At 31.8% G+C, this 23218-nt stretch overlaps 2 protein-coding genes and 1 non-coding gene across 4 annotated transcripts; 2 read left to right on the top strand and 1 right to left on the bottom strand.

Annotated features, from left to right (window-relative positions):
• Positions 1–5110: 5110 nt before the first annotated feature.
• On the top strand, positions 5111–5183 carry Trnat-agu (transfer RNA threonine (anticodon AGU)). The gene has a single exon. It is a non-coding gene; the product is annotated as a tRNA-Thr (tRNA).
• Positions 5184–6511: 1328 nt separating this feature from the next.
• LOC132739537 (uncharacterized) lies at positions 6512–10090 on the top strand. Its single transcript, XM_060727251.1, has 5 exons — positions 6512–6655; positions 7060–7166; positions 7788–7848; positions 8141–8237; positions 8742–10090. The coding sequence occupies exons 2-5, from the start codon at positions 7143–7145 to the stop codon at positions 9202–9204; spliced, it is 645 nt and encodes a 214-aa protein (XP_060583234.1). The 5' UTR covers positions 6512–6655; positions 7060–7142; the 3' UTR covers positions 9205–10090.
• A 1289-nt stretch (positions 10091–11379) lies between these two features.
• Positions 11380–21919, bottom strand: LOC132739539 (armadillo repeat-containing protein 1-like). 2 transcript variants are annotated; one of them, XM_060727253.1, is made up of 9 exons: positions 21851–21919; positions 16490–16573; positions 16191–16265; positions 15765–15856; positions 15213–15326; positions 14847–14931; positions 14071–14187; positions 13270–13344; positions 11380–11579 (listed from the first exon to the last, which is right to left on the bottom strand). In XM_060727253.1, exons 1-9 carry the CDS (start codon positions 21881–21883, stop codon positions 11385–11387), a joined length of 870 nt encoding a protein of 289 aa, XP_060583236.1. In that variant the 5' UTR covers positions 21884–21919; the 3' UTR covers positions 11380–11384. The 2 variants fall into 2 exon arrangements, with proteins under 2 accessions (XP_060583236.1, XP_060583237.1); XM_060727254.1 differs by lacking the exon at positions 21851–21919 and adding an exon at positions 18912–19041.
• Positions 21920–23218: the final 1299 nt, after the last annotated feature.

Here is a 23218-nt window from a genome sequence, read left to right as displayed (position 1 = left end):
ATCAATTCTGATTATGATATGCAGGTTTCATAACCTGTGATTCCCTTTCAAAATTCCATTTTGTTTAGTTCCGCCCATTGCTGTACAAGCTTTCTTAACTTGTGGACATACGCCGATTTTCATGGAATTGTATGAACACATCTGCGGACAATAACCTTCTGGTCTCTTAATCACTTTGATGAAAATCGATTTTTAACCGAATTGTCAGAGCAACCCTCTCTGGTCAGAAGTAGCATTAGTAGAAAATCAAGATAACTCTATAGATTTGTTCACTGATAAATTTTTGTCTGTCCTTGAAAAACATGCACCAACCAGAAAAAAACGAGTAAAGAAGGTCACCCAACCAAACTGGATTAATAAAAACATCCTCGATGCTATTAAAACAAAACACCAGTTTCATAGGGTTAATGACACATATAATTACAACATATGGAAACAATACGTTAAGTCTCTCATATATGATTCTAAGCGACAATATTACAATGATACTATCAATCAAAACAAACACAACCCAAAGAAATTATGGACTGGTCTAAATGAATTATCTGGTTACAAATCCAAGGTTCAAACACATTTTATTGATAATGATGATGGCAACCCGGTTTCTGACCCTTTAATCACTGCAAATTTATTCAACTTACAATTTGCGAATTTCCACCAATCCCATCATGCCATTAATCAGAAGGTTATGAAAATCCTGAGCTTGTTGAACTAAATGCATCTAAACTTCAGCATATACCCCCTTTCAAAATACCTAAAATAGAGCTCTCTTATGTGTTGAACCAATTAAACTCGATTGATATTACAAAGTCATGTGGGTCAGATGGTCTCAGTGCAAGGTTTCTAAAGTTATCGGCTCATATTATTGCTCCCATACTTACCACTATATTCAATAACAGTATTCTTAACAATACATTTCCTAAATCATTCAAAAATGCAAAAGTCATTCCTATACATAATCAAAGTGCTGCAGCACTGAATGCGACGGACATGCAACCGGAGAGACATTAATTAAGGCTTCTTTTAGAAAAAAAAAAAAAAAACAAAAAACAAAACACAAAATATATAACAGAGAAAATTTGTTCCATACAAGTTCGAGATTTGTAGAGCAATATATTTTGTGTCCCAAATTGATATAATTCAGATTTTCTACTTTCAAGCACTTATAAATACAGAATGAAATTTATGCCTAAAAACTCTGGTCAAACTTGTAAATCAGTGTCCTTATCGATTTATTCTAAGAAATGGTATGTAAATAGAAAAAAACTATCAACGAAATATTTCTAGAATAAATCAAGGCAAATAAACTTCAAACATAATACATTATACATTTGAGAATGCTATTTAGAATTGCTTCGTGTTATATCATAGTGGGCATACAGACAATAAAATATAAGTCATTTGTATTTTTATTTCTCTTGGATATGTCTCATTAAAAAAAAATTGGTTAAAATCATCAGCAATTAATAGTGTATTTCTTAGACTTTTTTTTATTTACAAGGTAAAGATGTAGAGGCCAGAGCACATCGTTTTTATTTTAATTTAAATGTCACTTAAGCACTACAGTGTTTAGTTGTCCTTTTCAACTTCACACTAAATTCCATTTTCAACTTGTTTGCTTCTTACAATTGTATAGCATTTCTAAAAGTATTGCATTACAATCCGCTGGTTTATTAATTACATGTTTAATGTGTACTTTCTAATCGCCTGTCCAAATTTCAGAACAGGTGAAGCAGAATCTATTTTTAGAATAGCGAAGGTTAACTCATATCATGACCTAGTAAAATATGTAAACAAACCACAAGAATCGGAAGTAGAACTGATAATATAACTTCCTTACCATGAAAGACTACATGGCGGTAAAGTGTCTTACATGCATTTTCAAAAATAGATATTTATACTAGCCATTGTACTGTATCTAATATATTAATAACTGCTGAATATTCAGCTAAACCCGCGGTATGAGTCACGAAAATAGTTCTTCTTTTATTAATGCGCGAGTTATCCTAGAGTCACGAAAAACTTTTGATTTGTTAATAATAATGTTTTGTATAATGTAGAAATATTTATTTCCTACTAATAATGTCTTGGAACTCAGAGGTTACACTTTTATTGAAGTATAATTTGCTGTCCTACTTTTTCGACAGCGGTAAATCGTTTCAGCAGTAATTTGCATATTGCGCATTAATACTACGGGACTACAACGTTTTTATCAATAATATATACGTTCATATTTTAACTTGGATAACTTAATTTGAAATTGAAAAGGCTAAATATGGAAGACATTAAGATATCCAGACAAAGTATGGGAGTTTTGAAGGATCAAATTCATGTACTATTTCTTGGGCTGTTAATTGGTTTAGGACACATTGCGCGAGTGTAGCCAACGAAATCCCATGTGTAGATGACTTAGCTCTGAACGCGCCTGAGGGCGCGTCCGTCGCAAAAAGGGTTCTAAAAGTGATAAAAGAAACTATAGGCCAATTTCCATACTTCCCTTGATATCACTTATTCTTGAACGTCATGTCAGTTCACATTTAAAGCAATACCTTGAGAAAAATCAACTTCTTTACCAACGTCAGTTTGGATTCAGGTCAAACCATTCATGTCAAACAGCATTGATTAGAATTATTGATGACTGGATTACAGCTTATGACAAAAATGAAATAGTTGGTTCAATTTTCCTTGATCTCTCTAAAGCTTTTGACTATGTGGGTCACTCTATTATTATTGAAAAGCTTAGAATGTATAACCTAGACCCTTCATCAGTTGCTAAGTTCTCTTCCTATTTAGATTGCAGAACCCAACAAACTTACATAACCGGTTTATATTCAGAGTCAAGTTTAGTAACTACTGGAGTTCCTCAGGGCTCAGTGCTAGGTCCTTATCTGTTTTTAATCTATATCAATGACCTGCCTTTGTCTATGGAAAAAAACAGAAACTGATATTTTTGCTGATGACACCACCCTTTCAACCTCTGATGTATCCCTAAACAGAGTAGTTAAATCTCTTACTCATGATCTTTTAAATGCCAACAAATGGTGAGATTTGAATCGCATGTCTATCAATGTTAACAAAACTAAGGTCATGTATATTTCCTCAAAACACAAGCAAAATTATGTTCATGAAAGTAATCCTTGTATTTTATATAAAACAGAGCAATTTTTAGTAGCTCTGAAGAAAAATTATTGGGTATTACAATTAATAACACATTGTCTTGGCAAAGCCATATTGATAATGTTCTTAAAAAGTGTAACTCACTGTTACATTTATTATCACGTATAAAATTATTCATATCTATACCTGTACGTAAAATGTTTTACAATGCATATATTTTACCACATCTTGATTATTGTTGCATAATGTACGGTAACTGTACGTCTTTTCTAGAAGATAAACTCATTAAGTTCCAAAAGAGAGCTGCAAGACTAATTCTAGACAAAGATTATGACACTCCATCTGCTGAACTTTTTTCTGAACTCCGCTGGATGACCTTTTCACAGAGGGTTGATTTTCAAATAGCTATTATGATGTTTAAAATAATGAATAATCAGGCGCCTACCTACTACCTATTTATTGAATAATTTCATTTTATCGTTAGATGTTCATACTCGCATTTTGCGTTCATCATCTAATTTTCAACTTTATACCCCTAGACCAAATACTGAACAATTTCGTAAGTCTTTTGTTTATTCTGGGTCTTGTATTTGGAAAGGCCTTCCTGATTATATTAATTAAGTCTGCTACATCTGTTAACCATTTTAAAACCTTATACTTGAGGTATTATCACACATCCATGTACGCAAATTGATAATCTCCTGTATGTTTTTACATTTATGTATTTTAATAGTTTGAATATGTTAAATTTATATTGTTCCTTGTTGAGGGCCTCATGGAAGATTGATATGTTTGTTCAAATGAGTTCTCTCGTTAAATATAGTCTTTATTATTATTATAATTATTATGATTATTATTATTTCTATTTACATATTAAATGTTGAATGTGGCGTCGACGGCAGTTTGTACTTGAAAGTACCGTCCATGAACAGGCTGAATCAAACCGAGCCTGCAACATTTTTAATTTTGCCGTTTTGGACTTTCTTTAGAGATTCCTGCTTTTTCAATGATGAAGCCACGAATAAACCATGTTAACTAGTATATTAAATGAGTGACTGTTTTGAGTCAGTTTGTTTCTCAACAAAGAAAAATATCCAGTGCAGTAGTAAGCACTATGTACTGTAAATACATGCATGTAGGTATACATGTAGTTTGTATATGGTGGTGGTGGACTGTGGCCTTGTTTTCCTTGTCTATTTTGTTGTTGTTGCTTTACAATTAATCATCTCTTTCCATTGCATTTAACAACATTGTTTTATTAAATTTCCATGGTAGAGATGTCCTTAAGATAAGTGAAATGTACCTGTGTTATTTGAACTTTATATTTCTTTTAATTCGCCCACTCGCCCAATCTGCGCCGTAAATAGTTCGTTTCACCTTTATTTGTTTGACTCGACTTGATATCATGGCAGCTACTTAACGTTCATTTTAATTATGGATAGGCCTGTGTGTTTTAAACCTTATTTTCCTTAAATATACCGGTATACCTCATTAGTTTTATTTATATCTGTCTTTGATATATCTTTCTTAAAGGCCCATTATGCCCGCAGAAATCCTTTTATTTTATTTCTTATAATTTTTTTTATATATATATTTAGTGACCTGTTACTTGTTTATATTTCAAAAAAGTCACTCATTTTGCCAATTTCCTGAACTACCGTTTCAAATTACGCGATACTTTCTACAGTTGATAAGCATCTTAAATGTATTAAAATCATCATTCAGTCGCAATAAAACTTATGTTGGCCATTTCTAAATGGTTTCTGAGGCATAATGTGCCTTTAAGATAATCCATGTTTCTCTTATTTTTGTATCTCAAAATCCCCACTTTTTACAAAGGAAAGTTTTGATTAAAATTTCATGTTTTAAACTGATATAAGCTATCGGAAATACTGTAAAGATATTAATGAACGAATCTCAAAATCTCATATCAAAACGAACTATAAATTGCCGCATTTAAATAGATAACGGGGTTTTACAATTATAATACAATGGCTCCATAGCTCAGTGGTTAGAGCGCCTGTCTAGTAAACAGGAGGTCGAGGGTTCGATCCCCTCTGGAGCCTTTTGTAAAGTCAATAACATTGTCATCTATTTTCTTATCATAAAATGACGAAAAGCTATCACATTGTTTGACCGTATTCAGAATATCCATATCGACATGTGCATTATAAATACAGTTAACGTTTGTAATGCATTTTTTCCACATATTTTGCGGTTAGCAGGTTATAAGTATGACCATACTATAACCATGCATCTTCTATTCAGAAGTGGCTCGACCATGTAGCAATTGTTAAATAATTCGGGAACGGTTGATATGATTGAATCGAGAAGCACAAATGCTAAACAATGTTTTTGATACCCTCTCAGATATTGATAAAGTAGGATATATTTTCTCTAATGCAGAGATATATTTAACTTTTTTTAAAATGCTGAATAGAATACAACTAACATTATTCTAAATAACTGTTTGTGTATTTTAGATGCATTGTATTTGAGGTTTCGTATACTCGCCATCGGCTGCTCGAGTATGGGCTAGTCCTCCAGAGATATAAGTCATTTTAGACTTTGGAGGATAGTGCAAGATACAAATGTCCCAACTCCAGAAGCTTCTCCTGGTTCTTTGGCGTGCACTCATGGTTGTGACCTCGATTAAAGCTTTCGTCCGAAAGACTGTCTTCGTAATTATAGTTGGCCAGCACCGGAATTGAACCAATGATGTCTCACGCTCTAATTGATTGAGCATGCGGGCTGGCTAAGAAAATGCCTTTCCAGTGATTACGATTTAGACTAAATATTCCATTGTTTTTGTTAGGTGATAAATTTTCACTTTTGAAAATAGAAAGGTCTAAATGATAAACAGCAAACATCTTGAGCGAGTTTCGCAACTTCTCCCAATCGTCCCGTGGCGTGCACGTGGCAGAGAAGGCACACGGCAGGTCAAGGCCAAGTCGTCTCAAGTACCAAAGAGTAATCAGTATTGGTTGACCTGTCGGGACTAACTTGGGAGGGTGGCGCTGACAAGTGCCGTTTTATGTTTGATGTCTGTTTGCTGCCGTCACGGAATATGGTGCCTTGACAGTATTGTCTTTCCTCCAACGAACGCAGAACAAGTTTCAGGGGAGGGCCCCGATAATGTTGTTTACACGTATTTACATTAATGTATTTATGTAAAATTGTGAAAAAATTATGCATGTATATATTATACACAATAAAATATGTTTAAACTAGGAACAAGTTATTGAAGGTCGGCATGTAAAAGACGTCCCCGATGTGACTTCTAGAGTGGACCGGCATGGACGCTGTTCCGGCGCCGAGCTAAAATAAAACAAAATTCATCATCAATGATTTTCGCATAAATATTATTACTACACCGTGTTATATAATGCAGTGAGGCATGCTATTGGTGATCAGCAAGCGTAAAATGGTAAAAGTGATGTATATTAACTTGTTTACTTTAAACAAGAATGTTGTAGTGTATTAGTGTTTTTTTTTACTACATAATTATTAGTTCTGGTTCGGAATACAGTGTTAGAAGGTAAATTCTATGTAATATTTAATTATCATAGGTCTAATTAAATTCTTGACATTATGAAATGTCCGTGCCATTTTTGGTTTTTTTATAATTGTAAATATTTGAACATTAAAGGTAAATACATTAGAGTGATACGATCTAGTTTATTCTGCTTTAAACCAGGTGGTTGTTGTAATATTTTGTGAGGTATTTCATGTACCTGTTTATTATACCTCAATATATCCTTCAATGTAAAACATAATATAAAATAAAATATTAACTTAAATTATTATGTATAATATTATGATATGCTTTGATAGTTTAATACACAATAAATTATATGCATGTAATTGTCCGGGCAATTCTCCGCAATATTTACTGAATATTCAGCAGTGTGGGCAGTCTTTTAATCTACATTTCTTTTACAGATTAAATATCAAATGATAAGGCAGTTTATGGTGAAACGTTTGGTAACTAAACACATAGAGTGGTTTACAAATATTTGTCAGACATGGATCACACTGTTAAACGCACGGTTAGTTAAAATATACAGTATAGACTTACATTATCCATAATATATATTTGTGTATAATGTGTCTGACTTTTTTTATAATTGGACGTTGTAGGAGTTTAAATTGATATAAATGTTTTTACTGAGCTTTCAGCCAGACTGCATACAACTGTTAGTTAGTTAAACATACTGTTGACAGAAAATGTCACTATTACCCTTTAAAAAAATTTATTGATCACAAAAAATGCATCAAAAACGATTCTAATAACATTACAGAAAGAAAGATAAAATAAAGTAGTTTCAAAAGTCATATTTATATATATGGTTTAAACAAGCAATCACTGGACAACTTTGATAAGAAGGCAAGAACTGAGCTGGGCTGTACTGTACACGTTTCTGTCGGATACCTAAAAGATTTTAAAGATTTCAAAGGTGGTTTATCGCCATGGTCCCTTGAATCGTTGTTTGTCTTTTTTTCTGTTTTTTTTTATATACAAGATGTGATTTCTTCTCACAAATTGATAATTTTGAGTCAAAATGAAGGTGAATTGATTAATTAGTCTAGAGCCTTTAGTATTGCTTTAATGCCACCGTGTAGATATATTTTTGTACACGTTTGATATAATTTTTTCTTCAATATTTCAGTTATCGTTAGAAACAGATATTCCCTTTTTGTTGGAAAACTTTCGAATCTCATCAATTAGAGGTAACTTAGCTTAACATTTACATTTTTATACCTATGATTATAACTGAGTGATGGAATTTCGTGTCAATTTTTTCAACAATACAAATAAATATACAATGCCTATTTATCAAATACTTTTTAGTGTTATACTATTTTATTGTATAATTATACACACAATAAACAATTTCACTATCATTAAGCGTACATATAAAAGGATTGGGCCAAAAGTTCTAACAATGCAATTTGTCTTTCTAGCTTATTTTCAGCAAAGCATCTTAAGATATAAATATCTTTATAATTATTTCTATTATAGGTATAATACTGGCAATGGTGTTTGCACTTGTGGTGGCCGTCGTATTTCACACATTGAATTTTATAATTCATTTCAGAGAAAGACACATTTTAAACAGGTATCTTTATACTTTTCTTTGAACGATGATGCAAATTTAAAATAAAAAAAGCTGATTTTAAAGTATGTTGCAAATATGAGATTTGAATTAAAAAAATGTCACGGTATGATATTGAATGCATGCTTAATGGAGTTGTGTAAACAGAATTTTATCATGCGTGAATTACTTTCGAGCGTTAATAAATAGAGCTAGGGTTAATGCACCTTTTTAGTGCATTGAATCGTGCGCTATTCTTGCATCAAAGTATGTAAGTCTGACTCGGTTGATACACGTTGTGTCATTTGTTTTTTATGTATAAATAATTCGGTTTCATCATGACTTTTACGTGAAAGTGGGGTGACATTTGACAATAGGTGTAAATAATAAAACAAACTGGGCCGTCATAACATTCAGCTTTTTTTAAAATTGACGTCCTGGGCATGTTATCTTCTCGGCTTAATGCAGTTTTGTGCAAGAATAAATGTTATAGATCTACATAAAGTTGTTTCTCTTGTATACTTGCAGAAAATCCAATTGTTATTATTTTGCAACAACAGTTTTCCACACGATATCATCGTTTCTTGCTTACGTCATGGTTTATTGTGTTATGACGTATAACGTCTGGCTGTTGGTCTCTATCCTTCTTGGATCTGGCATAGGACAACTTATCATTGGACCATTTATATCTATTCGGCTTGAAAACAGCTACATTTCTGCAAAGAACGAGTCCAATGATGTACTTACCGACCTTCTACCGGAATATGATACTGATAATATTAATGATGATGTGAATAATCGCAACCTTGATCCTGGTAGACAAAATGGTGCTGTGAAACCAAATTCAACTCCCATTGAACTGAAAGATTTTATAATCAACAAACCGAATGAACATGGTTATAAGAGTTACAATGGGAATAACTTGCTACCATTTACCGAGGTTGACGATGATCAAAAGTCGGAGTACGATAGTCTTATTAGTGATGTGTAACTTTTTATTTCACGTTTTTAGCTATCCTCGACTATAGATAGAAGAATGGGACTCACACAGGCGTCGGCGTCACACTAATGTGCAAATTGGTATCTCGAAAGTTTCTGAAGGGAAACTTCATACACCTATTTGAGAGCATAATACATTGTAGGTCACTAACAAGGGCCTATAACTCTAACATGAATTTGACAGAATTACTGCCCTTTTTCAACTTAGAAAATTGTACATTACCCAAGCTCTTGTTTTACTGTGGTCGATGGGGCTGTCCTACCGACAGCATTTGTTAACATATGCTCTAATGGTTCATTCAATATAGAAAAAAACTTTTTTCTTGCACCTGAAAACATGATGTATATAGGAAGGTTTAGTAAATGTTCTATACACTTTTTAGTTTAAAAGATATTTGAATAAATTACTTTGATTTTAGTTAAGTTTATTTTCGTACATGGAGTTTGGTTTTGTGGAACATTTTATTTGTTCATGCACATTAGGATATAAAATATAAAAGATAAAGATGGGTATGATTTTTCAATTCATTTTTTCTTCACCATCAATAACATGTAGGAGTTGATGGCATATTTACAGAAAACGGCATCCGGATTTAAAAAAGAAAAAATAGACCCCATAAAAGAAACTATGTAAACACAATTAATCACACAATGGGTTCAAAGTCATAAACTATTTTTCCCTCTAGAGAAACAAAGCTTTATTTTTTTATGTCAATGCTCATAAATTTTATATAATGCTAATGGCTTTACATACTGTACATACGCGCATTTCTGCTTTTGCTTATATTTGTTAGTCATGGCGGATTGTTAAACTGTTTTTCTTGTAAAGGACTTATACTGTAGTAATATTAACTTTTAATAAAGTGCATGTATTGAAATTATTGCTTAATTCTGTGTATTTTGGTTCATCCCTTGTGTATAGGTGGATGTGATATGTGGAAACACTTTAGGTGATAGCATATTTGTAATAAATTGTTTGCATATTTTTGTCAAAAAAAAATTGATGGCAGGAAAAATATCAAACAACCGGTGTTTTGATATAACATACTTACATGTCAAACATAACATACTTAAATCTCAGTTGATTGGTCTTACATGTATTTTAAATGTATATGAACTTTATGTACTGTATTTGTAAATGTGAGAAAGAGACTGAAATAAACGAAATAATGTGAAGTACATGCATTAGTATATACACAACCTTTATACGTTATCTAGCGGACATTACGAACAGAGTGACAACGCCATAACATAATGCATCCACAAATACAATGTATAATAACAAGAGCTGTCAGGGGAGACAACATACTCGACTAATTAAATACTGGGCGCAGTAAAGGAAGACGAAACTATGAACAAAATTATGACATATATATATATATATATATATATAGGTGACCACCAAAGGAACATTCCTTTAGTTTGGATGAAATTGGCTTAGCGGTTTATGAGAACATTTCCTTTAAAGTAAAATTTTATAGACGCCGAATGAACTGTGATCACAAAAGCTCACTTTGTTACTTTGTGACAGAAGAGCTAATAAAAAAGTTACAGGAAAAAAATATTTTATTGAACCAAAACTTTAATCTGAAATCTGGACGCGGACAGGGGTGAGTAGTCCTTTGTATAATCGAGCTAAAAATGAAGTCATTGCTGTTAAATATATTTTATTAAAGTTCATCTTAATGACAAAAGTAAGAGAAAATTACACAAAAGTCAAACACAAAATGTATCATATATATTTACATCATAACTGAAATAAGAAAGAACGATAGCAAAGAATCATATAGCACTAGACATTGAAGAAACGAAAATACCATAAGGTAATCAAATTTTCAGGACACATATTACATGGGTAAGTTATTTCAGGATTTTACAGTATTTTTAAAACTTTTCAGTCAACTTTTTTTTCAAGACCAACTTAATAACAAAAATACTTCAATGTTGTAACAATCACTTTCCTCGTGAAATGGCGTCTTATTCTTGAATAGTGTTCATATTTTCTTATACATGAAAAGAACCTATTAATGAAAGTAACAAGTTCATCATCTGTTTTTACATTCTGAAGGTTCCTATAGAGAAAAACGTAATAAGGCACACAATTTCGACCTTCTTATCACATGACTCAATCACAGTTTAGTTGTTTTTTTTTCGCAGTGTTTTTAAATTACATCACCAATAGAAGGAGTTAGCGAGGAAATTAGCCGCGGAGCTCAGCCAGCCACCAGATGTAGAGTCTGGTTTGTTTCGTGATAAAGCTTTGTCATCTACGGGCTGTAATTCTTCATCGTCAGGGAGATAATCAGGGAGTTTCGAGTCATTCTCTTTGTTAAATTTATCACTGTGGTGACCAAATGAGAGAAACATCTGAAATAGTAAGTAAGTAAGTAAGTAACGACTTTATTTTATGAAGTTTCCCCTTCTTCCATGCGGGCCTCAGTATATACAAAACAACATAAAATACAATCACAATCACATTTAGACAACATAAATATGTAAATTAAACATCATATCAATACAATAAATATGTAAACAATTTTTTCTTATTACATAGAGAAGTGACATTTTCATAACTTCAGCATGGAAAGTATATGTTTTTGAAACAATATGTACAAACAATTAGTTAGAAAATTGCCACTGGATATAGGAGGATTGAAATTTCCTCAGGGTATCATTTAGGGTAAATTTTGAATATGAATTGGTATGCTGTTTCATACCACAGGACCAGAGTAATTAAGTGATTTTCTAAAAAATTCTGTTTTTGGTTTGGGTACAGTTAGTTTTTCATTTTGTATAGATCTTAAGTTAAAGTTATGTTTGTCATTTATTGTTTGGAATTTATTTTTCATATAAATAGGAAAGGATGGTTCATTTATAGATTTATACATGAGGATTGCCTTTTTGTACATAATTCTTTGATCTTTAAATAGAATATTTGATGGGGTATCAAAACTTTTGTCTAAAATAATTCTTGCAGCTCTTTTTTGAAAGTAATTCACTATTGCAGTTTCCCCAAATAGTGCAACAGTAGTCAATATGTGGCAAAATATAAGCATTAAAAAAGAGTTTTCAGGAGTGGAGATCAAGGTACTGTTTGATTCTAAGAAGCAAATAGAGCTGTGAATTGCATTTTTTAATAATATTTTGAATTTGTGTTTTCCAGTTAAGATTTTTGTCAACCTGGACTCCTAGCAGTTTTTCAGTGTCTGTAAATTCTATCTCTTTGTTGTGAAGGTGCAGAGTAGATGAAGCAGTATTTTTTTATTTAGTATTTTTTAAAGAGAAATTTATGGCCTTTGTTTTTTGTGCATTTAATATCATTGCATTTTGCCTACACCATGTGCTAACACTATCAAGATCTGTTTGAAGATTATAATTCATTTCCGTTAAAGTACTTCCAGTAGAAGTAAGGGAGGTGTAGTCTGCAAACATATTGGTAGTTGACTGTTTAACATGAAGATGGATGTTGTTTATGTATATCAAAAAGAGTAGGGGCCCAAGGACTGAGCCCTGAGGCACTCCTGAGACAACTTCAGCTGGTTCAGATAAAACACCAGACATATTGACTATTTGTGACCTGTCTGATAGATAAGATCTTATCCAATCTATAGTATGTGAAGAGAAATTATAGAAAGGTAGTTTTTCTAGAAGAAATGAAGAAGAGATACAAGTTATAAATTAAATGTTAGATTTTTTGAAACGGTGAGTTATCACCATAAAAATCCAACTGTTTATCAACTGATTTTTATGAGTTTTTATATATTGCCACCTTGTTTATTTTATATATATTGCAGCAAATATAAGCATTATTCTGAAATTTGATCACATCTAATATTACTTGTTCTTGGTTAGAATTTTATTCTCCAAATAAATAAGAAGTACCGGTATATGTATTTACAGAAGTATTAGAGAAGTGTATGTAGAAATGCTCACAAATCACAAATTAATAAAGAAATTACAAGTTGTCCCCTGAAGTTATGTAGCACTTAGTATTTTCAACAAAATAACTCATTGATTTTCCAAGTATCAGTAAAAATGAGAAAAGGTATGAACTAACCTCTTCTCCAGAATCATTTTTCACAACCTGCTGTGCGTAGATAGACTGTGTTTTTGTGATAGCCTTCACCAAACTCTGCAACATAAATCATTTTAATGTATACATATATAACATTTCATAATACAAATGTAAATCATGACAAAAGATTTCTTAATGTTTTGTAATTAATTTACAATATTACATGTACTGTACTTTTGGGTTCATGTGATGGAAATAAAATCTGAAATCAATTTTTACTAATATTCACAAGAACTTTTCATTAATGAATATGTAATACAAAATGGACTTTTATAAGAGTTCAATAGTGATAAACAGATATATATAATATTCCTGTTTGTTCAGAACATATACAAACAATTAAGTTTCAGTTCTAACCTCTTCGCATGACGGGCATTGTAAAGAACTGTAAATAATTTAAAATGAGTCATCCTACTGCCAAACTACTCTTTACAATAGCAATTAACTACATTCCTTAATAATTCTATTGAATCAAATGAATATCTCCAATACTGACTTATTGACGAACATCTAAAAAAATTATTTTACTTTCTATGACAGTTTCATACTTATCTATCAAGACCCATTCAATACATATTGTAGACAAATTACCCTTTTTAACAAAAAGCTTTCTTGTCTTAAATTTTTTTTTACTACAGAAAATTTCATATCCGGAAATCAGAAAACAACCTAAATATAACATGGCATAAAATGTTCACTTTTTATTCACACAAAGAAAGAAAGGAAGAAATTAATCATTACCTGATGAAAATGAAAATGAGAATAAATTTTTCTAATCAATACCTCTGGACGAACATCCAGTTTTGACCGCACAATACACCTTTTTTTGTTCATGTCAAATGTGATGCTTATAACACCTTTTACTTGAAGGAGCAACCTCATGCAAACATCTCTGTCACACTGAAATATACAATAAGTAATATATAAGTATAATAACATATATCCCTTTAAAGAAAGAAAGCAAAATCCAATTTGTTTCAGCAGCACTTTGTATAAAAAAATAAAATTCAACAGAAATTGAGATAAATCTTATAAAAAGGCCTATAAAATTTATAAATTCATGAGTAAAAATGCACAACACTTACCAATTCATGAGTAATAATGCACAACACTTACCAATTCATGAGTAATGATGAACAACACTTATCAATTCATGAGTAATAACAGTGTAAGAAATTAGGATTTGAATTCACTAGGCTGGTAGGTCTACCAGATTAGAATATTCACTAGCCCAACAGACATTTCACTAGCACGATTCATTTGTTCAAAACAGTTGTTTATATACCCTCTGAAAATACAGTAGCCTGGTCGGGCTTGTTACTGTAAAAAGTTGGTAGCCCGAGGAGAATTAAGTAGTCAGGGGCTATAGGACTACTGGTAATAATGCACAACACTTACCAATTCATGAGTAATAATGCACAACCCTTACCAATTCATGAGTAATAATGCACAACACTTACTAATTCATGAGTAAGAATGAACAGCAATTACCAATTCAATGAGCACTTATGTGCAGCAAGTTGAGTGGAAGACATTAATCTAGATAAGTTGTGGCCTACCTTATTGAGAAGTCCTTTAAGCTGCAATATGATGATCTTAGAGTTCTTGTACCCTCCCTGTAACAACTTCTGCATACTGCTTCTTCTGAAGAAAAAACCAACAGATCAAATAAATATTAGCATATTACTACAACACTGTTGCAACAAACAGTTTACAATCAATCTTAAAGTACCTTTTTTGGATGCATGATGTAACAATTGCAGACAGATGAAATTCATTGTTAAATTTTGTTTAAGTGAATGATTTACAATAATTTTTTTTTGTGACCTATCACCATGTTAAACCAGTCAATTTGAGTCAAAACAAACAAAACCCTTCCTTGCAAGGAAAAAAATAATTTTAAAAGCCATATGGCATAGACATACCTAGATACATTTCCTGAAGTGTTGAAACTGTCTTTGAGAGGAGTAATTTGAGTGTCCTGCTTAAGCTTCATGTATACATCTTTAGCCAAACTTTCAACTTCACCGCAGTCTTTTCTAAAGGAAAATAATACAACAATGATGAAACTTTTTTGTTGTCCACACATATATTCTTAATCTAACTGAAATATTACATGAGCTATGAAATAACAAAATGTGAACATTTTTTCTTCTTTTTAATTTTCAGTACAACACCCATGAAAGATTCATCAAATTAATGGAAAACATTTTCATAATATAATCTTTCATATGTCATTCAGAATGAAAGCATTTTTTGAAAATGAAATTTTATGCATTTAGCAATTGTGTCACTTGCACATAAATTGGGGATTGATCGCAAAACTGCAGTAACTTATATGAAATAAAGAAGGATTTACAACAGTTGTGTTCAGCCCTTGACAAACATTATATTCACAAAAAACAAACATGAGTAAATATGTGAAAGAATACAACACAGTTATAAAGAAACAACAAATCATTTAAAAGTATTTATACCTGTCAATGAGAGACTCTAGTTGTTCCATCATACCAATAAAACCTCTCAATAATGGTCTATTCTCAACTGTTTCAGCTAAGAGATGTATTGTCTGTAATGTAGAAAAGCACATGCACATGGGTACAAGTTAAAAATATCAGAAGTCCGGAAAACATTAAATATAGTATAAATTCAATAGCTTTTATATAGAAAGAGAGCTGTCAAGAGTAGAAAAACAAATGCCTGAAAGTTTACATCCATGCATGCATATTTATAATTATGTAAAAAAAGATATAATTTATATATTATATACCGTAATTATATAAAAGACTTGTTAAATAAATAGAAAGTAAAAGAGGGCAACAATTATTACACACTATTCTGCCAGATATACGGTATTGTAGACAGCTCTACTAGAAAGATTAAGGATAAAAATAAAAATTTACCTCTAAAGCAAGTTTGACAACATTTTCATCTGGATTTGACAACACCAGCACCAGGCCACCAATGCATGTTGTGTCCTGTAATAAATAAAAAAAACTAACATTGAAGTGCAAATAAATAGGGGAATGTAAATACTGGAAATGGAAACTTGTAATGAATTGTTAAATGTTTTTAATTAAACCTGTAAATACCACTATCTATAAAAGAACAAGTGATTTAAATTGTGAATTTAGTAGTTGTCATTGATCACACTGATCATATTAAATTTAGTGGAGGATTAAGTCACTCCTTATTAATTTACCTTGACAAGGATAGACCTTTTCTTCTCATCCATTGCCATCATCTTCATAGCTTGCATTGCTTCACACGATACCATATTGGAAGTCTGAAATGATTTAAAATACAAATAAATCATCATATAACTGAGAGAACTAAGAAATCAAACTCTTCGCAAAGAAACATTTTTTTAAAGTTTAACGTTTTAACTATACTTTAAAATCAACATTTGTAAACAAACAAGTAACAGACATTTGAGGTAGGAGCAGAATGTCCAAACCAGACTACAGGTGTTCTGCACTATGATTGGTCACTTAGCAAAAAAAGATACTTATATTTAGAAGTGACCAATCAAAACACCAAACACCTGTGAACCAGACAAAGTCACAAAGCATATTATAAATTAACAATACAATGACGCCTTGAAGCCTAATTCATTCGCAAATTTGTTTAGTATTCTTCCACAAGTATAAATCTAAAAATAACAAGATATGTTTGTAAAACATGTATGCCCCCTATCAGCAGCCAATTAGTCATGTGTAAGGGTTATTATGCATGACTTCTGACCCAGTGATCAAACAATTAATAAGGGTTATCAAGTATCTACTGGTCATGACCTTAACCTTTGACCCCTTGACCCAAAACTCAATAGGGGTCATATGCTGGTCACGACCAATCATCATACAAAGTTTGAAGTTCCTAGGCCTAAGCGTTTTTAGGTAATTGATCGGAAACCGTTTTAACATACAACCTCAATGTGACCTTGACCTTTGACCCCTTGACCCCAAAATCAATAGGTCATCTGCTGGTCATGACCAATCACCATACCATGTTTGAAGTTCCTAGGCCAAAGGGTTCTTAAGTTATTGATTTGAAAGCATTTTTACCTACAAGGTCAATGTGACCTTGCCCTTTGACCCCTTAACCCCAAATTCAATAGGGGTCATCTACTGGTCATGACCAATCACCATACCAAGTTTGAAGTTCCTAGGCCTAAGGGTTCTTTAGTTATTGATCGGAAACCGTTTTTACCTAAGAGGTCAATGTGACCTTGACCTTTGACCCCTTGACCCCAAATTCAATAGGGGTCATCTACTGATCATGACCAATCACCATATCAAGTTTGAAGTCCTTAGGCCTAAGGGTTCTTTCGTTATTGATCGGAAACCGTTTTTACCTACAAAGTCAATGTGACCTTGACCTTTGACCCCTTAACCCCAAAATCAATAGGGGTCATCTGCTGGTCATGACCAATCACCATACCAAGTTTGAAGTTCCTAGGCCTAAGGGTTCTTTAGTTATTGATCGGAAATCGTTTTTACCTACAAGGTCAATGTGACCTTGACCTTTGACCCCTTAACCCCAAAATCAATAGGGGTCATCTGCTGGTCATGACCAATCACCATACCAAGTTTGAAGTTCCTAGGCCTAAGGGTTCTTTTGTTATTGATCAGAAACCGTTTTTACCCAAGAGGTCAATGTGACCTTGACCTTTGACCCCTTGACCCCAAAATCAATAGGGGTCATCTACTGATCATGACCAATCACCATACCAAGTTTGAAGTTCCTAGGCCTTAAGGTTCTTTAGTTATTGATCGGAAACCGTTATTGCTTACAAGGTCAATGTGACCTTGACCTTTGACCCCTTGACCCCAAAATCAATAGGGGTCATCTACTGATCATGACCAATCACCATACCAAGTTTGAAGTTCCTAGGCCTTAAAGTTCTTTAGTTATTGATCGGAACACGTTTTTGCTTACAAGGTCAATGTGACCTTGACCTTTGACCCCATGACCCAAAAATCAATAGGGATCATCTACTGATCATTACCAATCACCATACCAAGTTTGAAGTTCCTAGGCCTTAAGGTTCTTTAGTTATTGATCGGAAACCGTTTTTGCTTACAAGGTCAATGTGACCTTGACCTTTGACCCCTTGACCCCAAAATCAATAGGGGTCATCTACTGTTCATGACCAATCACCATACCAAGTTTGAAGTTCCTAGGCCTTAAGGTTCTTTAGTTATTGATCGGAAACCGTTTTTGCTTACAAGGTCAATGTGACCTTGACCTTTGACCCCTTGACCCCAAAATCAATAGGGGTCATCTACTGGTCATGACCAATCACCATACCAAGTTTGAAGTTCCTAGGCCTAAGGGTTCTTTAGTTATCACTCGGAAACCATTTGGTCTACGGACCGACGGACCGACAAGTGCAAAGCAATATACCCCCTTTTCTTCGAAATGGGGGCATAATAATTTGTATTATTCGTATTCCAAATTGTAATGGCATCATGGTTACGAAAATTTTTGGTACGAAATTCAAAACAACTTTGGACTCTGTAAAGTATGATATCAACATAATCGGAATTATCATATACAATTTTTAACATAAATTATGATTCAATTCTATTATTAATTAAGTTTAAAATGTTACATTTATGTACCTTTCTTTACTTAATGTAAAATTGTCAACAAATGCAATTTTTGTACAGCGAGTTTTCTTAAATTTTGTATAAACCCACGCTATTGGTTGTATGTTGCGAGGAGCGTTTTGATTGGCTTCTCAGAAAACCGGATGTTGGTCTTACTTTCATTTTGAACAACACGGCGGTAGAGAATCGTTTCAAATTATCTGCAAATATTTTAAACGTTGGTAAGATATCTACTTTTACTGGTAGGTATTTTCAATGAAAGCATGGCATTTAATAAAATGTGTTCATTTCAAATGATTATGCATGTGACGTTCAATTATTACACTTCGTGCTGTTTTATTCGCTCCAAATATTTTCGTATCCTCAATGTACTTTATACCGGGAGGTACTTTGTACCGGGACTGTCCAGATATTACAAACAATACTAACATAAAAAATTTCTTTTGTATGCAAGTGTTTTTCATATTAATTTCATACAAAATATAGCTTTTTTTGAAGAAAATTCAAAGTTTTAGTAACCCTTTTAACATAAGGAAGTGGCTAGCCGTACGGGCCCGTACGGCTAGCCAAATGTTCTAGCCGTACGTGAGTCACGTACGACTAGCCTGGACACACTGTATTGGCTAGCCGTACGGCACTTTTAAAAAATATATGGAAGGAGAAAGTGCATATGTTAATTATGACTTTAAGCGAGGATTTTAGTCAAGAATGTTTACTTTTTAGAGATTAATTGACGTGTTGGCTACAGTAAAGAATGTACTTAGTCATCTCAAGACGTCGAGAAAAAATAGCGTTTGGTTGCAGTTAAATAACATCAATTGAAATACAATCAGTCATGTAGTTTACAAAATTTTGATAATAATCCTTTTTTGTTTCATTAAGTTTAATTTTTAAATTGAAAAAAAAAAAACACAAAAAAACCCACCGAAAATAATTGTTGTTAGGCTCTGATAATTGCGTCAATTACTGACGGTATAGAAGTTTGTCCATCGTCCATCATTAAGGAAAGTTTGCATTCTTACATATGATATTATTTCTCCTTTTCACCGTTTTTTTTTTAATATTCTTTTTATTTATTTATTTATTCCCCTCCGATCATTATTTATTCGATCCATGTGCTTAATTAACAGATATAACAATTCATCTTTCATACAAATCATAAGCATGAAAATTAAGGACGTTATAACATGCAACTTCGACGCTTAATTTTATTAAGATAGATTATACAACGCTTACTCGTATTCATTTTTTTTTTTTTGCAAAATTGCGGAGCATCTTTATTAAAGTGAACACACTAGGACAAATGCGGAGATTTGATAAAAATCGTCGTTTAAAGACACAAAATAACATATGCATTTTCGTCTTCCATATAATTTTGAAAAGTGCCGTACGGCTAGCCAATACAGTGTGTCCAGGCTAGTCGTACGTGACTCACGTACGGCTAGAACTTTTGGCTAGCCGTACGGGCCCGTACGGCTAGCCACTTCCTTAACATAAATGTGTTTTACGTATAAAAGCCAGTAATATTGCTAATGATTTGGACCCAACATGATATTTTGAATGTGTGTGCAAATGCTTATCAAATTGTTACCCTTTTACTGTGTGAAAACTGATAAATATTGAATAGAACTTAAGTATCATGAACAGTAATAGACCAGTTCCATATGTTTTTAACTTTTATTGATTGCTTAAAAGTCATTCCTGGTATTAAGTACTTAAAAACAAAGATGGCTGCCACTCAAATGAAGTTATTAACAGAACTATCTTTTTGATGTATAGTTAAAATTTCTTTTGGATGATTGTTATTTTCGTCAAAAAATGGTACCTTCTACATAAAATAACTATTTTATCCAAGATTTTTCTCTGTTATATGATGGTGGGCCTTATAATCCTTACACTCCCGGTAGGTGGTACAACCAGGATACTTTGACAAAAGTGGCAATATATACTTCGTCATTAACTATTTTTCTGGTGAGGATATCACCAATAACTTTGGCACCTAAATTTTTAATTTGTTTCATTCTAGAAGAGTCTACATGTACCTTAGTTTCAGATGATTGACGCACTTGATCTACAGTATTTTTTATCGCAATTTTATATAATTTATCACCAAATAAAGCAAATGGGGATGTTTGTGGCTGAGTACTTCAAACTACTTACCCCTTGCATCTCAGTCTGTGAGTCTTTCTTGTGAGGAAACTATCCAGCTAGCTTATTAGGACTTAGGAACATCTGTGGTTCTACAACTTAACCATTGAACTATAATAGCCATAAAAATATTACAAAATTTTTACGAATGTCTCCATGCTTCTTTAACAAGTCTAACTAGTTTGACTGAGGTTTGAAATATTTTATCTTTATTGATAACAGATCTTTTTACTTTTTGTGTTAAAGGTTTTTTAATACTGTAAATTGATTTGAATTAAAATGTTTGCTTATTGCTCAAAGATCCTTGATTTACTCTTTAAATTAAAGTTGATAGTTATTGGGCATCTTGTACATTATAACTGTTTATTTGTTGAATAGCAGATTTTAATACAATGAAGGGTTTAGTTTTTTGCTGTAAGTAGTTTTGTAATTTAAAAGTACTTCTGTTTTAATTTTCAGATAGAATAATTTTTTAGATGTAATAGAATAAGATTTACAAAACAATGCAGCAAATATTTTATTTATTTATTCAATTATTTATTTGTTAGATCTTATAGTTATATCAGAAATTAATTTATTTAATGGCATTTCCTATTTTATTTGGACTTAAAATATATGCTGATGTATGAAAATCAAGATAAAAGTGAATTTAAATTGAATTTTAGAATCCTTTACAATTATATTTTACTACATATAAATTATTATGCTTTTAGATATTAAACATAGATCTGTAGCATTATCATCATAACTTTACAGGTTGTTAATTAGTCCAACTTTGACTGTCAGAATGATAAAAATCTTACCTTTTTGTCTTTGCAGATTTTTGCAAGTCCCATTTTTACTTCTGTTAAGTTATAATTTCAATTTTTTTTTATTCAGCAATACTGACTGTACTGTATGTTCTATGCTCAGAATTTATATATAGTTCTGCTTCGTAAATTTGTCACATATGATCTTTAATTTTATGTCAGATTACAATTAAGGTTGATTGATAACTACTGCCACCTTAGAGTATATATTTGTCACTTAAGTTAACAGTTTGAACAATTAGGAGAACATGTTAGCAAATTATTAGTAATAGTTGATATTCTTTTAACTTATAAGTGTCAAAATAAATTTCTAATAGTTGTAAAATTTAAAATGAAACAAAATACAATTTAAGAAATAGAAAAAAAAAAATATATATTTAGAGTATAATGTTTTTTTGTTTTTTTTTGTTTTACAAAAATTAAATTGAAAAGCGTTAAAAGTTTTTTAATATTTTTTAGTTTGATGGCATTTTAAAGCAAATTTTTAAGGGTTTGCCCTAGAAATTTTCCAAAATTTGTTAAAATTCTGAAAAATTATCTTTTTTTGATGCAAAAAATCGGTAATTTGGCCCATGTTTAAAATTTTTAATTTTAAAATGAAAAATTTTAATATTTCTAGATGATTTTTAAAATTTTAAAGTTTTCCCAAAATTAAAAAACAAATTAAAACTGAAAAATACATATGTAGTCTTTTTTTAAATTACAAGAAAAAAAAGAAAAACAAACAAAACAGAAATGTTTTAAAAATGTACATGCAAATTATAAAAAAAGTATAATAGGTTTCAAAATATTGTCCTGACTTAGATACATGTGTATATACAAAAAAATAACGCTTAATTTTGTACAAAATGATTAGTGCTTGAAAAGTGATTAGAGTAAAAATAAAAAGTTTCTAATGAATGCAAAATATATTTTATTGTAGAAAGGTTAATTATTTATTGATATGATTTTAGAAAACAGATTTAGGTATTTTTTTTTGTTTTAAAAATTGGGGGTTTAAACAACCCTTTTCTACAGTTATGTAAAAAGTAGGTAAATAAGTAACCCCAATTATGTATTTTTTGGGTTTAGATAGTACCCCCTTTAAACCAACAAGAGAGTGTAATTTTCCCCGTCCCGGAACATCATCGGGAAAATCGGCTTTTCAACTTCCCTGAAAATCTGCTCGCAGAATTCAATCCAGGAAATTTTTCTTCTCAACGCCCCCTAAATTTTTTTTGTTTCCCTGACCACCACCCCTTCTGAAAAAAGTGACTTAGATTTTTTTTGGCTCAAAACTATTCGATAAAAAAAAAAGGGGAAACTATGGCAGCACCCGGGGAAAGGAAAGGAATTGGTAAACCCAACCAAATTTTAAAATTT

This window comes from Ruditapes philippinarum, unplaced genomic scaffold (assembly GCF_026571515.1).
Source record: "Ruditapes philippinarum isolate M1 unplaced genomic scaffold, ASM2657151v2 ctg4270_1_1_1_1, whole genome shotgun sequence".
NCBI lineage: Eukaryota > Metazoa > Mollusca > Bivalvia > Venerida > Veneridae > Ruditapes > Ruditapes philippinarum.
Note: the sequence above shows the minus strand (reverse complement) of the source record. Positions and strands in the feature narration are given on the sequence as shown.

What these genes read in the sequence shown, in the direction of transcription:
- LOC132739537 (XM_060727251.1), top strand. Translation starts at nt 7,143, where the DNA reads ATGGATCACACTGTTAAACGCACG. An exon ending in ATCACACTGTTAAACGCACG is followed by an intron (nt 7,167 to 7,787) that starts GTTAGTTAAAAT and finishes TCAATATTTCAG; the next exon opens with TTATCGTTAGAAACAGATAT. An exon ending in TCGAATCTCATCAATTAGAG is followed by an intron (nt 7,849 to 8,140) that starts GTAACTTAGCTT and finishes TTTCTATTATAG; the next exon opens with GTATAATACTGGCAATGGTG.
- LOC132739539 (XM_060727253.1), bottom strand. Translation starts at nt 21,883, where the DNA reads ATGGGACTTGCAAAAATCTGCAAAGACAAAAAG. An exon ending in AAATCTGCAAAGACAAAAAG is followed by an intron (nt 16,574 to 21,850) that starts GTAAGATTTTTA and finishes AAATCATTTCAG; the next exon opens with ACTTCCAATATGGTATCGTG. An exon ending in TTAAAGGACTTCTCAATAAG is followed by an intron (nt 14,188 to 14,846) that starts GTAGGCCACAAC and finishes TGTATATTTCAG; the next exon opens with TGTGACAGAGATGTTTGCAT.